Source organism: Myripristis murdjan, chromosome 17 (assembly GCF_902150065.1).
Source record: "Myripristis murdjan chromosome 17, fMyrMur1.1, whole genome shotgun sequence".
Classification (NCBI taxonomy): Eukaryota; Metazoa; Chordata; class Actinopteri; order Holocentriformes; family Holocentridae; genus Myripristis; species Myripristis murdjan.
In genome coordinates, this window is record NC_043996.1 from 5,482,481 (window position 1) to 5,494,816 (window position 12,336).

General features: G+C 38.7%; 1 protein-coding gene across 2 annotated transcripts in view; it reads left to right on the forward strand.

The window, feature by feature from the left end:
- The window catches only part of LOC115375654 (guanine nucleotide exchange factor VAV3-like), a 54,039-nt gene that overhangs the window by 10,207 nt on the left and 31,496 nt on the right, over positions 1–12,336 (forward strand). For both annotated transcript variants that reach the window (XM_030075130.1, XM_030075132.1), the window contains exons 3-10: positions 439–497; positions 3,530–3,595; positions 4,698–4,815; positions 4,981–5,073; positions 7,313–7,381; positions 7,477–7,580; positions 9,059–9,158; positions 9,561–9,656. In XM_030075130.1, coding sequence (XP_029930990.1) covers positions 439–497; positions 3,530–3,595; positions 4,698–4,815; positions 4,981–5,073; positions 7,313–7,381; positions 7,477–7,580; positions 9,059–9,158; positions 9,561–9,656 — 705 coding nt within the window. The remainder of the gene's footprint in view (positions 1–438; positions 498–3,529; positions 3,596–4,697; positions 4,816–4,980; positions 5,074–7,312; positions 7,382–7,476; positions 7,581–9,058; positions 9,159–9,560; positions 9,657–12,336) is intronic.

Consider the following 12,336-nt stretch of genomic DNA (forward strand, 5'->3'; position numbering starts at 1 on the left):
GTGACCTTCAAACTCGCTCTTACAGCCTGTGAGTGTGAGGCTGACTTGAGCTTGGGATAGCATGACCACTTCCTGCAGAGACCATTCTCTGTCTCTCTCCCTCTCTCTCTCTCTCTCTCACACACACACACACGCACACACGTGTGTGTTGGAATATGACCATGACCACTTCCTATGTATGCTCTTTCTCACATTCAAGTCAGGTGTTAAAATACTCTTAAGACACATTTAAATATGTGTGTGTGTGTGTGTGTGTGTGTGTGTGTGTGTGTGTGTGTGTGTGTCTGTGCCAGTGTGCAGTAACTGGGTAAACAGTTTCAAAGGCACAGTTAAGTCTACCGTTACAATAGATGCAACGAGCCACGGTGCCAGGCTCTTTCATAAGCAAACCCTTCAACAAACATTTAACATCCCCACACTTTGACCCTGTTTCACCAGGTTATGGACACTCTCTCCAAGCTCTCCTACACAACGACTGCACAACTAGGAGGATTAAAGTAAGTCACAAGTTATCGCTGCAAAAACACACAAAAGCAAATGCACACAGCCTGTTGTCAACTGGCCCCATGAAATGAAGGGGCCCATGCAGAGATGTGGTCGGAATAAAGGAGGAAAGCGAGGTTAGCGAGAGCGGGACGGTCATCCTGTTCTTAGACAGTTCTTGACGGCAAATTCTGTCTTCCCAGAAGCACCCGCCACCCTCCACCCACCGCACCTGCATCGACACTCCACCGCACTCCACTGCTCATCCTCTAGACTGACACTGCACCTGAAGCTCAGGCTTGCAAATTTCACCCAGTAATACCCGGTGTCTTCCAGAGTGGGAAGTTAACACCAGTTTTACCAAATGCTGCATGGTCCATGCACACGAATGTATTCTAGCAGGTAACCAGTCTGTGTCCAGAGCTGCTTTACCACGGCAAAAACCACATTTGGCCAGCATGGGCTTTTTGAATACATCAGTGAGATTTTTAACGTATCAAAAGCCAGGGTTCATACGTTTTTCAATTAGTGGTTTTAAATGACTTTTCCATGATTTCTCCATAAATTTTACCTTAATTTCCAATGACTGAAATGAACTTTTTTAAGGATTTGCCATTGAAATGTGTGTTTTAATGATATACAGTACAGGCCAAAAGTTTGGACACACCTTCTCATTCAATGCGTTTTCTTTATTTTCATGACTATTTACATTGTAGATTCTCACTGAAGGCATCAAAACTATGAATGAACACATGTGGAGTTATGTACTTAACAAAAAAAGGTGAAATAACTGAAAACATGTTTTATATTCTAGTTTCTTCAAAATAGCCACCCTTTGCTCTGATTACTGCTTTGCACACTCTTGGCATTCTCTCGATGAGCTTCAAGAGGTAGTCACCTGAAATGGTTTTCACTTCACAGCTGTGCCTTATCAGGGTTAATTAGTGGAATTTCTTGCTTTATCAATGGGGTTGGGACCATCAGTTGTGTTGTGCAGAAGTCAGGTTACTACACAGCCGACAGCCCTATTGGACAACTGTTAAAATTCATATTCAGCTGAATGAAAATAGAGAAAGTGAAAATACAGAAAGTGGACATTTTTAAAAGCAAACTCAAGACCTACCTTTTTAGTATGGCTTTTAATTAAATGTTATTTTAGGAATTTTTTATTTTATTTATCATTTTCGACCTTTTAGTCTGGTTTTTAACTGAATTTTATTTATTTTATTATTTACTTGTCTGTTTATTTATTTTACCTTTTTAGACTGGTTTTCAATTGAATTTTATTTATTTGATTTTATTTATTTGATTTTTTTTATTTATTTGATTTTATATCAGTTTTTAACTGAATTTTATTTATTTTATTATTTACTTGTCTGTTTATTTATTTTACCTTTTTAGACTGGTTTTCAATTGAATTTTATTTATTTAATTATTTTACCATTTTAGTCTTGCCTTCAACTGAATTGTATTTATTTTATTTACTTTTATTTATTTATTTTTATTGATATTTACTGAATTTTAAATTTTAATATGGATTATCTTCTCTCTAGTGTTTCCTCACTTCGAAGTGGCGAGGGTAGGATAGCGTTTCCTCAGTGTTTTTTTTTTAATTCCTTAGTGTTTTTAAATTTGTGTGTGTGCGTGTATGTGTGTGTGTATGTGTGTGTGTGTGTGTATGTGTGTATGTGTGTATTTATGTGTGGGAGAAGGGGGGGATATATCATGTGTCTATTGTTTGTTGTATTGTTTTTATGTGTTGCATTGTTTTTATTGTTTTTATGTGTTTTTATGTAAAGCACTTTGGGCTGCTCCTTTTGCATGAAAAGTGCTCTATAAATAAAGTTTGATTGATTGATGATATTATGGCAAGAACCAATCAGCTAACTAAAGAAAAACGAGTGGCCATCATTACTTTAAGAAATTAAGGTCAGTCAGTCCGGAAAATTGTTCATTCATAGTTTTGATGCCTTCAGTTAGAATCTACAATGTAAATAGTCATGAAAATAAAGAAAACGCATTGAATGAGAAGGTGTGTCCAAACTTTTGGCCTGTACTGTATGTTGTGGAAATTGCTCTGTGTTTCAAATACTGTAGGTGAATTTTGCAAGAATGAGTTGTTATTAGGAGTGTTATTAGAGTTTTTTTGTTTCGTTATTATGCAATCAAAGAGAATAGATTTGTAATCCAAAATATATTTGAAGGCAAAACTATAGACACTCCAATCAAAAATATTTTATTGCATGTGTTATTATTTTTATTACTGCCACCTTCTGGATAGCAGCGTGGATCAGAATGGCCACTAAGCGGTTACATTATAACAGTGGATGTTGCCAAGGTGTCGCTCCGATCAAGACCGGCCAATAGGGACAGGTCTTACATTTTTCAGCCCAGGTCCCGCCCACCAGATTCAGCTCAGCAGAAAACAAAACTTTTGGACTCACATTTTCATCACAAATTTATTTTACTTGCAATAAAACATTTTTTGATGGCACTACTGATAGTTTTGCTCGCAGATCTATTTTTTCTATGTATGCTGTTTGCATAATAATGAAACAACAAACAGTCCATAGACAAATAGATAGTTTGTTTTCCCATTTTTTTCATATTAGTCCAAGTTGAGATAATTCAGTATGCAACTGGCTTTCCCAAAATGTGGCTGCTACTTAATCACACAAGTAAAATAAGTATATTCAACTTTCTTCACAAGATCAAAACGAACAGATGCATGAAGACATGCAGTGGAGACACTCAAGTGGTTCCACCTCCTGCTTTATGTTGTTTAATTGGTCAGTCCAGTCTTTAGCAGAGTTGATGCTGCGGCTTGAGTCCCATTTCCACGACTTTCCTAAAACTTACACATCCTTTTCCATAACTTTTCCAGTGAATTTGAAATTGTATTTTCAAATGATCGAATGCACCAACTTTTCCAGGTTTTTCATGACCGAATGAACCTTGAACAGCCAGTTTCCCGTATTATTATTAGCTTCCAAGTTGTTCTGTGTGTTGAATACCGAACCCCATGCAGCTCTCTTTTCATTCCCAGGCCGTTTCCAACTGAGGAGAGCCTGAAAGACGAGGACATTTACAATAATCTGGAGGACTTGATTGAGTATGTATGAGGGCTCCTCTCTGTGGGGCCATTACCGGTGTTGATAGAACATGATTATTTCGCTCAGTAGCACAACCGACTCTGCTCATCATCCAGGCTCTCCAGGGGTCTGGACACCCACATGTTTTGGTAAAAGGCTTGGCTCAGTTTCTGTGTTACTGTCAGAGGAAACGAATGAGTAATTCTGCATATTTTTGCTGTGTGCTTGCATACCACCCACATCAGGGTTCTGGATGGGTGCTGTCGGCACTGTGATTGACACGTTCTGAAGTGCGAGGGTAATCATATGAGTAAAGAATGGATATTACATCTGATTAGAATGAATTGCTTTCAGTGCAGTTCAGGTTGGTTCAGGGCAGGTTATTTTTTTAAAAGGAAAATTCCACCCCTCTAAAGTGTTTTCCTGTGCAGTAGATTCATTTATATCAGAAATGAGTGGTAGAATATAAAGATTGAAAAGGCCAGCTTGAGATGAGATACTCCCATGCATCCTCTACATGAATACAAGATTGCTATTATATATTACATTGAGATTTTATATGTTCTAATGATTGTTCTTATCTACATTATCCGCAAACTGTTAACCCAGTGCTTCACAACACTGCAAAAACCCAAAATCTTACCAAGATTATTTGTCTTATTTCAAGTCAAAAATGTCTTATTCCTAGTCAAAATATCTCATTACACTTAAAATAAGACATGATCACCTCAGAAGTAACTTGTTTTTAGACAATTGTCTCTTGTTTCAAGTGAAAATTTGCTTGTTTCATTGGCAAAATTTGTTTCTTGTTTCTAGCTAATTTTCACTTATTTCAAGTGAATTTTCACTTTTTCCACTGGCAAATTTTGCCAATGAAACAAGCAAAAATTGTCTAAAAACAAGTTACTTCTGAGGTGATCATGTCTTATTTTAAGTGTAATGAGATATTTTGACTAGTAATGAGACATTTTTGACTTGAAATAAGACAAATAATCTTGGTAAGATTTTGCGTTTTTGCAGTGAATACAAGAAAAATACTTGTAATTGACAAAAGATGTATTAGAAAAATAGCATTCGATATGTGTGTGTGTGTGTGTGTGTGTGCGTGTGTGTGTGCATCAGTGAGAATGTCCCTGAGGATGAGGAGGACTTGTACGCAGCTGTCTACGGGCTGGAGGATGACTGTGATGGTGGAGAAATCTACGAAGACCTCATGAGGATAGAGCAGCATCCCCCACCGGTAGTGCAATGAGTCAGCCACACACACACACACACACACACACTCAGCCTCCCTCACTACCCACCCGCACACCTATACACTTAATCATCAAAAAAAAAGTTCTCTATCAAATAGTAATTTTTAAGTTACATTTGCTGGTGTGTGTGTGTGTGTGTGTCCCTCCAGAAGCAGGCAGAGGTGGATGTTCGGAGCTGCTGCCTTACAGAGATCAAACAGACAGAGGAGAAATACACAGAGACCTTGGAGTCCATAGAGAAGGTATTAGACATGCCCTATCGCATTGTTATTCCGCAATCAATAAATGATGGATTTTTCTTGTGTCAAAGCCTTTTCATCTGACTTAATCAATGCTGCGTACTAAACACACTGGGTACAAATTCATTTTGTTGCCTCCGCTGAGCAATATTCGTTTAGATCATTAATTTGGCATCACTGGGCTGAAATGATAGAGATATCATTTATTCATTTTTCTCCACCCGAGAGATCATGCATCTTTCAGTTTGTGAGAAATGCTACAGATTGAATAATTTTGTTTTTATTTCTGATGTGTCACACGTGGCACTTGGCATTTTAGTATTCACGGAAACTCAAAATATTGATGCTCTAATTTATCATGGTATTGGCCCGGCGTCACATAGCTGAATATCTGATGTGATGTCTGTTGGATTTTGCAATATGCTCTGAATTATTATGAGTAACTATTAGTGCTTCCAGGCGGCGGCCTAGAGGAGATCATGTGTTTGGTTGTGTGTGTGTTGGTCTGTCTGTGTGTCTGTCCGCAGCTAATCTCATAAACTACTGGGTCTATTAGCCTAAACATTTTTGTGCACAGTTCTGACTGTATGATGAAGAACTTCTTGTGGTTGCAGTGATTCAAAACCTTTGAAAAACATTTGTTCTCAATACCTCTGCTCCCTCTCTTCATTCACTGTCTATCTTGCTCAGCCACCACTGCTCTCTCTTGTGTTGTTTGGGCGAGTTTATAAAACACACTGCCATTGGAGAAAAAACACTGTAAAAAGTGTCAGAGGCTGATATTATTTGTCAGCACGCAGGGATTGAAATAGTAAAAAATTCTGAATTATGTGTGTGTGTGTGTGTGTGTGTGTGTGTGTGTGTGTGTGTGTGACCTGACTAGACCTTAGTAGTATTTTAGAGTTTTGCTATTTCTGTTTATGAAACTCAGTTTCTGTTGAAATGGCTCATGACACACAGGTTTGTGACCACTGGTATAATGTGTGAAATAAAGTAAAACAGATGCAGAGAGAACAAGAGAAGGCTGAACTCAAGAGGGTTTGAGAGTTTCAGGGTATATTTTCTAAACCGTGTTGAATTATATTTGAATCCAACCCAGTCGTCAAAATAATATATATAGTAAACAGTGAATTAAAAGGTTACTATATATAAAGCAACCTTTTAATTCACTGTTTAAATATCTGTTCTGGCATTTATTCCTTATATCCCTTATTAGCGCATATCAAATCAGATAATGTGTGATATGCATGTGTAAACAGAATAATTCAAAGAACTTGTAACTGACTTTTTTTCTGGTCTTTGTGTGTGTAATCATCTTGTGAATTTTTATAGTGATATCTGAAAGTCAAATTTTGAACCCCTTTCCCCTGTGTGTTAAAAACAGTGTTTTTTGGTAATATGTGGTCATAAATAGGTGATTTTCAAAACTTTCCACCAATGGGATTTCTTGGGACTTTTTTTCCCTCACTCAAGACATACTGAGGATACAAAATCAGTTGAGTTTTTTTCTCTTGCAATTTGTCCTAGGTTTTTTCATAAAATGACTGGACTAGAAGTATGTTTGCTTTGTTAGCCGCCAAAACTGCTTGGTTAAGGTTAGGAAAAGTCACGGTTGGGGTTAGGAAGATATTTGTCATCGTGGTTAAGGCTAAGAAAAGGTCGTGGTTAATGTTGCGGAACATTAGCTAATGTTCGCTATTAATAGCTATCTAACATTAGCTAAATACAAACATGGCTTTTGCTTGACACTGGACTTGAACCCTAGTCTGCAGAAGCACGTTATCCACCACCTCACCCACCTCCTAACATGGAGTTTCACTCGCTACGTCATGAAACCTGAAAACGAGACATTTCAGTCCATGGTTCCATCCATGGTTTGCAGAAATGTAAAATGGCAACATTTTTTCCTGGCGAATGGTCTGTTGAGTCACACTGTAATTAAAATTGCCATCTGAGAAGGGTCTGACAATACAAGTGGCTGCTGAGTCTTTCCTGACCTTTGCTCAGCACATAGGGTAGTCCACGAAAGGTGAGAGAGTGGGAGAAAAGTGGGGGAAAGGTGGGGGACAGTGGGGGTAAGGGGAGAAAGTGGAGATCTGCACTATACTGATTACACTCTTGTAGTCCAAAGATTAGATGCTGTGTTTATGTAGCAGGTTTCCTGTTGAGTAAGCAGCAACTGAGTCATGAGGGAAAGAACTTCAGAGGATTCATTCAAGCTTTCATTTGTTTCTTTCCACAGTATTTCCTGAATCCCTTGAAGAAATTCTTCTCGGCGGCAGAAATTGACAAAGTGTTTATCAACATTCCAGTAAGTTCCACAAGTCTCTCCACTCTTGTTAAATGACATGAATATTTGATGCGCTGCTTCTGTTGAGGGACTGATTGCGTCCTTCTTTGATGCAGGACCTTGTTAAAGTGCACAAGAGCCTAATGGTCGATGTGCAGGACTCCATCCTCAACAAAAATGCCTTAAATCTCTACCAGATCTTCATCAACTACAAGGACAGGTATTTATCAGCACAACAGTACCATTCAGACTTTTCAGTGTCCCAGAAAAAAACACATTGAAATGCAATTTCAGGGTTTCTTCTTTTTATTTTTACTGAACTGATACTTTCAGTGAGTTTCATGAGCCATGTGTTATTTCAGAAATATATGGGCATCAGTGAAAACATCAGCATTAGTTTTAAATTCCAGGAAAACTTTTGTCAAATACATTTTTGTCTGATAACCGTGGTAATGCCATCAATATGTAATCTGTGAGTGTATTTTACTCAGTGTCCATTTTGTAATGCGTCCTTGATTCGACTCGCACTTGCACACGGTGCACTTTCTTCACAGTTAAGCTTAGCAGCATTGGTGGTGGTAGATGGGGGTCAAAGTGTGACTCAAACCACACCTTAGATGTAATTCTTTTCCCCTCACTTTGTCAGCAAGAAGAAAATTCATATCAAAAGTTTGTTGCTATGAGAGGGTGAGGTGGGCAACTGGTTAAATGTGTGATATTTACTGACTCTGAGCTGTGAAAACAACACTGTGCAGACATGCATGCAACATTGTGTAAATAGTGGAATTCACTATTTAATGCATGACTCACACCGTCTATGAAAAATGTACTAAAGGCCATCTTTTACATTCTAAATGTAATTTTAATTGTATTATTCCTGAATGGAAAATTCTCTTTACATTGATGAATAACCTAAAATTAATATAATTTAAATGTACATTAACCTTTTCAGTTAAATAAATATTTAGAGGATGATAAAACAAACAAAAGAATAAAATCAGCAGCAGATTTTTGGACTAAGTGTGCCAACTAGAAAATAAGCAGCTGTAAAAGTGGAAATGGAAAATGGAAATCAGGACGGAAACAGAGATTTAAAAGGCCTTATGGTGGCGCTAAAGGAAAGGTCAAGTGGTCCCCAAATAAATAGGTTTCTACCACTTCTTGATTGAAATTTTTATAGCAATCCAGCCACTGATTCCAACAAACCCTTTCATTTCTCTCTCCTGTCTTTAGTTTTTCTCTTGGACCCCAAATTTTTCCGAAGGTAGCTGAGACATGCTGCTCTACCAGCACTCCTCACTCGTAATTCACTCACTCCTAATACTTTTTTAGGGCCCCTGTCAGTCAAAGGCCCTTAGAATTGTGTGTGTTTGAAGCAGGAATAGCAGGTTGTGTAGGGGCCGGTTGCATCATTCGCCTAATATTGAGGAGGGGAATCCCCAAATCTACACCTATGCACAGGCTAAAAAATCCCTTCTTGTCCCGACTTAATCTTTTCATCTACATTTACCCTTCATGACTGAGGTGTGCATTTCATATGTGGGATCAAAGATCATAGTGTTCACCTGGTTAGTTTAATTCATGAAAAGCGCAGCAGGTCCTAGTAATATATCAGTATTTGTATCCCTCACACTGTCAGTGTATTTGGCTGCAAATCACCATTCACCGTGTTCCTATTTCCTTGCCTCTGACTTGCAGACTGCTCATCTATGGAATATACTGCAGCCGGGTGGAGATCGCCATAGCCGTCTTGGACCTCATCTGCAAGGAGAAAGAGGACGTTCGTCTGAAGCTGGAGGTTAGACACCTGACGAAGCAAGCTTTCTAATAAGACACATGTGCACACACATGCGCCACCGTTGTTTTCCAGTGTCCTCTAGTGTCTATTTTGTGCACTGCACATGGGATGTATCATGCTGAACCTTTCCTGTTGTCCAGTGTGAGACAGCAGCAGCATGTGCTGTGGTGAAAAGACACAATGAAAAGATATGTTTTACCCCAACTTGCATTTCTATCTGATGTTTCCTCTCTATAGTATCAAATTGTTCATGTATTATGGCACAGGGATCATACTAGCATTGCTGGTGTGCATAAAATTGTACCAAAAGATCACTGATAACAAGTAAAGTGACACCTATATGAGGATAATATTGCATTGCACCTCATGCTGTTCTAAATACACGTATTGCATTTGTTCCAGGAGTGCTCCAAGAGGGCCAACAATGGCAAATTCACATTGAGAGACCTGCTGGTTGTCCCGATGCAGAGAGTCCTCAAATACCATCTCCTTCTTCAGGTGGAGTATTCTGATTCCACTGATTTCGAGCAACTGCGTCAAACCATGTGACTTTCACCCCTGATTTAGGGTATGCTTTCTGAACCTTTTCATTTCTAAATCTGAGGAGAGTTTGTCTGGCATGCATATTCCTCTTCAGCCGTGCCCAAATGCTTGCTGCTGTTGCATGGATTCGAACCTGCAACCTTCTGATCACATGCCCACCTTCACCGCAAAACACACCGCCACTCCTGTGTCTTTCTCTAGTTATGTACCAGTGTTTTCCCTGTGAGACTTGAGAAATTTTGTCTCTGGCATTTTCACCTCAGCTGATTCACTTTCCATGATGGGTGTATGTTATTATCAGAATGGCCACTTGAGGGCGATATCCTCCATGTATTTGGTCTACCCATACAGCTCCATGCTGCAAAAAAATATGCGTTTTGACAAGCCATTTAAGTCTTACATTTAGTTGTACCACCTCAACTCCTGTCTTTCAAGCAAGTAATCCTCCAGCGGAGAGAAATAATTTCACATTTTCTCAATACATTGCTGCTTGTTTCAAGATTTTATGTGGCTCGTCATTTGTTTTAAGAGACAACAAATGAAATTCTTTATATGCGAGTGAAATTATACAACTCTGCCAACTCTCTCTCTCTTTCTTTTTTTTTTTTGGACCGGAGAAAAATAAGATTTAAGAGCCAATAGCAGATTCTATTTTTAAAAAATGGATGTTTTGCAGCGTGTAGTCCTGTGGAGAGCAGGCACTCGCACGCTCTGGCTTCCTTGCCAAATCAACCCAGTTTCATTGCCTCCTGACAACAGTGTGACACCTTGTGCTCTGGTTAATATGAATCAGAGGTCAGGCTGTAGCTGGCAGGGCGAGCCGAGGAGAGCGACTAGAGAGCTTGTTTAATTGGTTGTGGAGGGTTAAGGCCTTCATGGCAGAGGATGGTGACCCTGAGTGTTCACGGCGACCCACTGAGGAGAGACACACTGGATGGGGGTAAAGGGAAAAATGGAAGAGAGGCTGGTAGAGGGGAAATGAGGTAAGAGAGGATCCTGTGCTGCGGTGAAGCAGCCTCTCAGCTCTCACCTCATCCACTCACTGATTGGACCTAACCATTGTTAATCTCCTCCTAATGTAGTGTTATTAGGGAGGTAATGGAAGGTAAACCCACTTAAACTGAGTCTATCCACCTTTTATATAAGGCAGAAAGAGGCTGCCTACCTCTGTAATGGAGAGTAAATCTTGGCAATTTCCTTGTACACATTATATAGATTAAATACACAGTATACATAGCACATAAGTAGTATTGATAGAATACATTAGTAGGAAACAGAATCAGATATCAGCTACAAGAAAGAGCAAAGTGTGCATTGTACTTTAACCCTTAGATACATAAGTGATTGGAACCTGCACTCCTGGGTCATTCAATGTATTTTTCAATAATTTACGCTATGGTTATTTGTGTAACAGATGCATTTTAGTAGTGGATAATAGGTTTACTTACAACCAGCAACTCACCTCCTACTGTATATGGGCTCAGGCTGCAGGTTGGTGGCCATGTGAAAATCTAAAACGAATGTCCTAGGCTACTGGCCTAAGCATCTGCCGCTCTCTTGTTGCTCTATTCTGTCTACAAAACCCAGCCTATAATAATGTTAGCAAGCTGTTTTTAATAATACCACACCAATAAAGCTACATCTATTACTATCACTAATGAGCTAACCCAGTTCCATGGTGTTAGCTGGCTCTCTAGAAAGGCTGATTTGATGATAAAAACAACCCGTGGTACTAAATGTGCAGTGTTATGCAGTTGGTATTAATTTAGTGTCATGAAAGAGTTCCAGCAGTAAAAAAAAAAGATGCTGTTAATATTGTTATGATATGATATACTGTTTTAAAATAATGTGCAATATGTGAAAAAGTCTTGGTAAGTGGTTTCACTGCTGACAATTGAAATGTGTTCAGCAGTAAACAGGCTTTATATTTAGTGAGGATCAAATGTTCTCATAAGATTCCTCAGGAAATATATACAAGTCAGTTTTTGATCCACTTATGGAAGCTTGGGGTGATAATACAAAACATCGATTTTTTTTTTTTTTTAAGTATCATAAGTAAATAAAAAAAACATTAAATGGAACAGCATCAAAAACAAGATTATTGAGTAACACATAGAGCATGGAGAGATGATGGTCATTTTTGACCCACTTATGCATCTAAGGTTTAAGATGCTGTCATGGTACACAAGTATACACTGATTTGTCTGTACATGTTTCCCATCTGGCGTATCTTATGTTATGTGAGAATGGCTGCTCAGAATGGACTGGTATAAGGTTATTTGTGCCCTGGCTTTGTTTGTTGTTTGGCTGGACTTTGACGGTCACAGAATAAAAGTGTTCCTCAGGAGACCCTGAGCAGATTTCACTTGGCCGAGCAACAGATTGATGCTGCTGTGTAGGTGACATTCCCAACAATGTGAGGAGTCGACAGTTTCTGAGCCTTGATCTCTATCTATCTATCTATCTATCTATCTATCTATCTATCTATCTATCTATCTATCTATCTATCTATGTACGGTGCTTTAGTTTTAATCATACTTAAATTGATCATTATGGCACTGACAAAAAGCACACATTTGTCTGAATCCATCCTTTATAATGAATTTTACTGCCCTTCGATCAGAATTTAATCTGA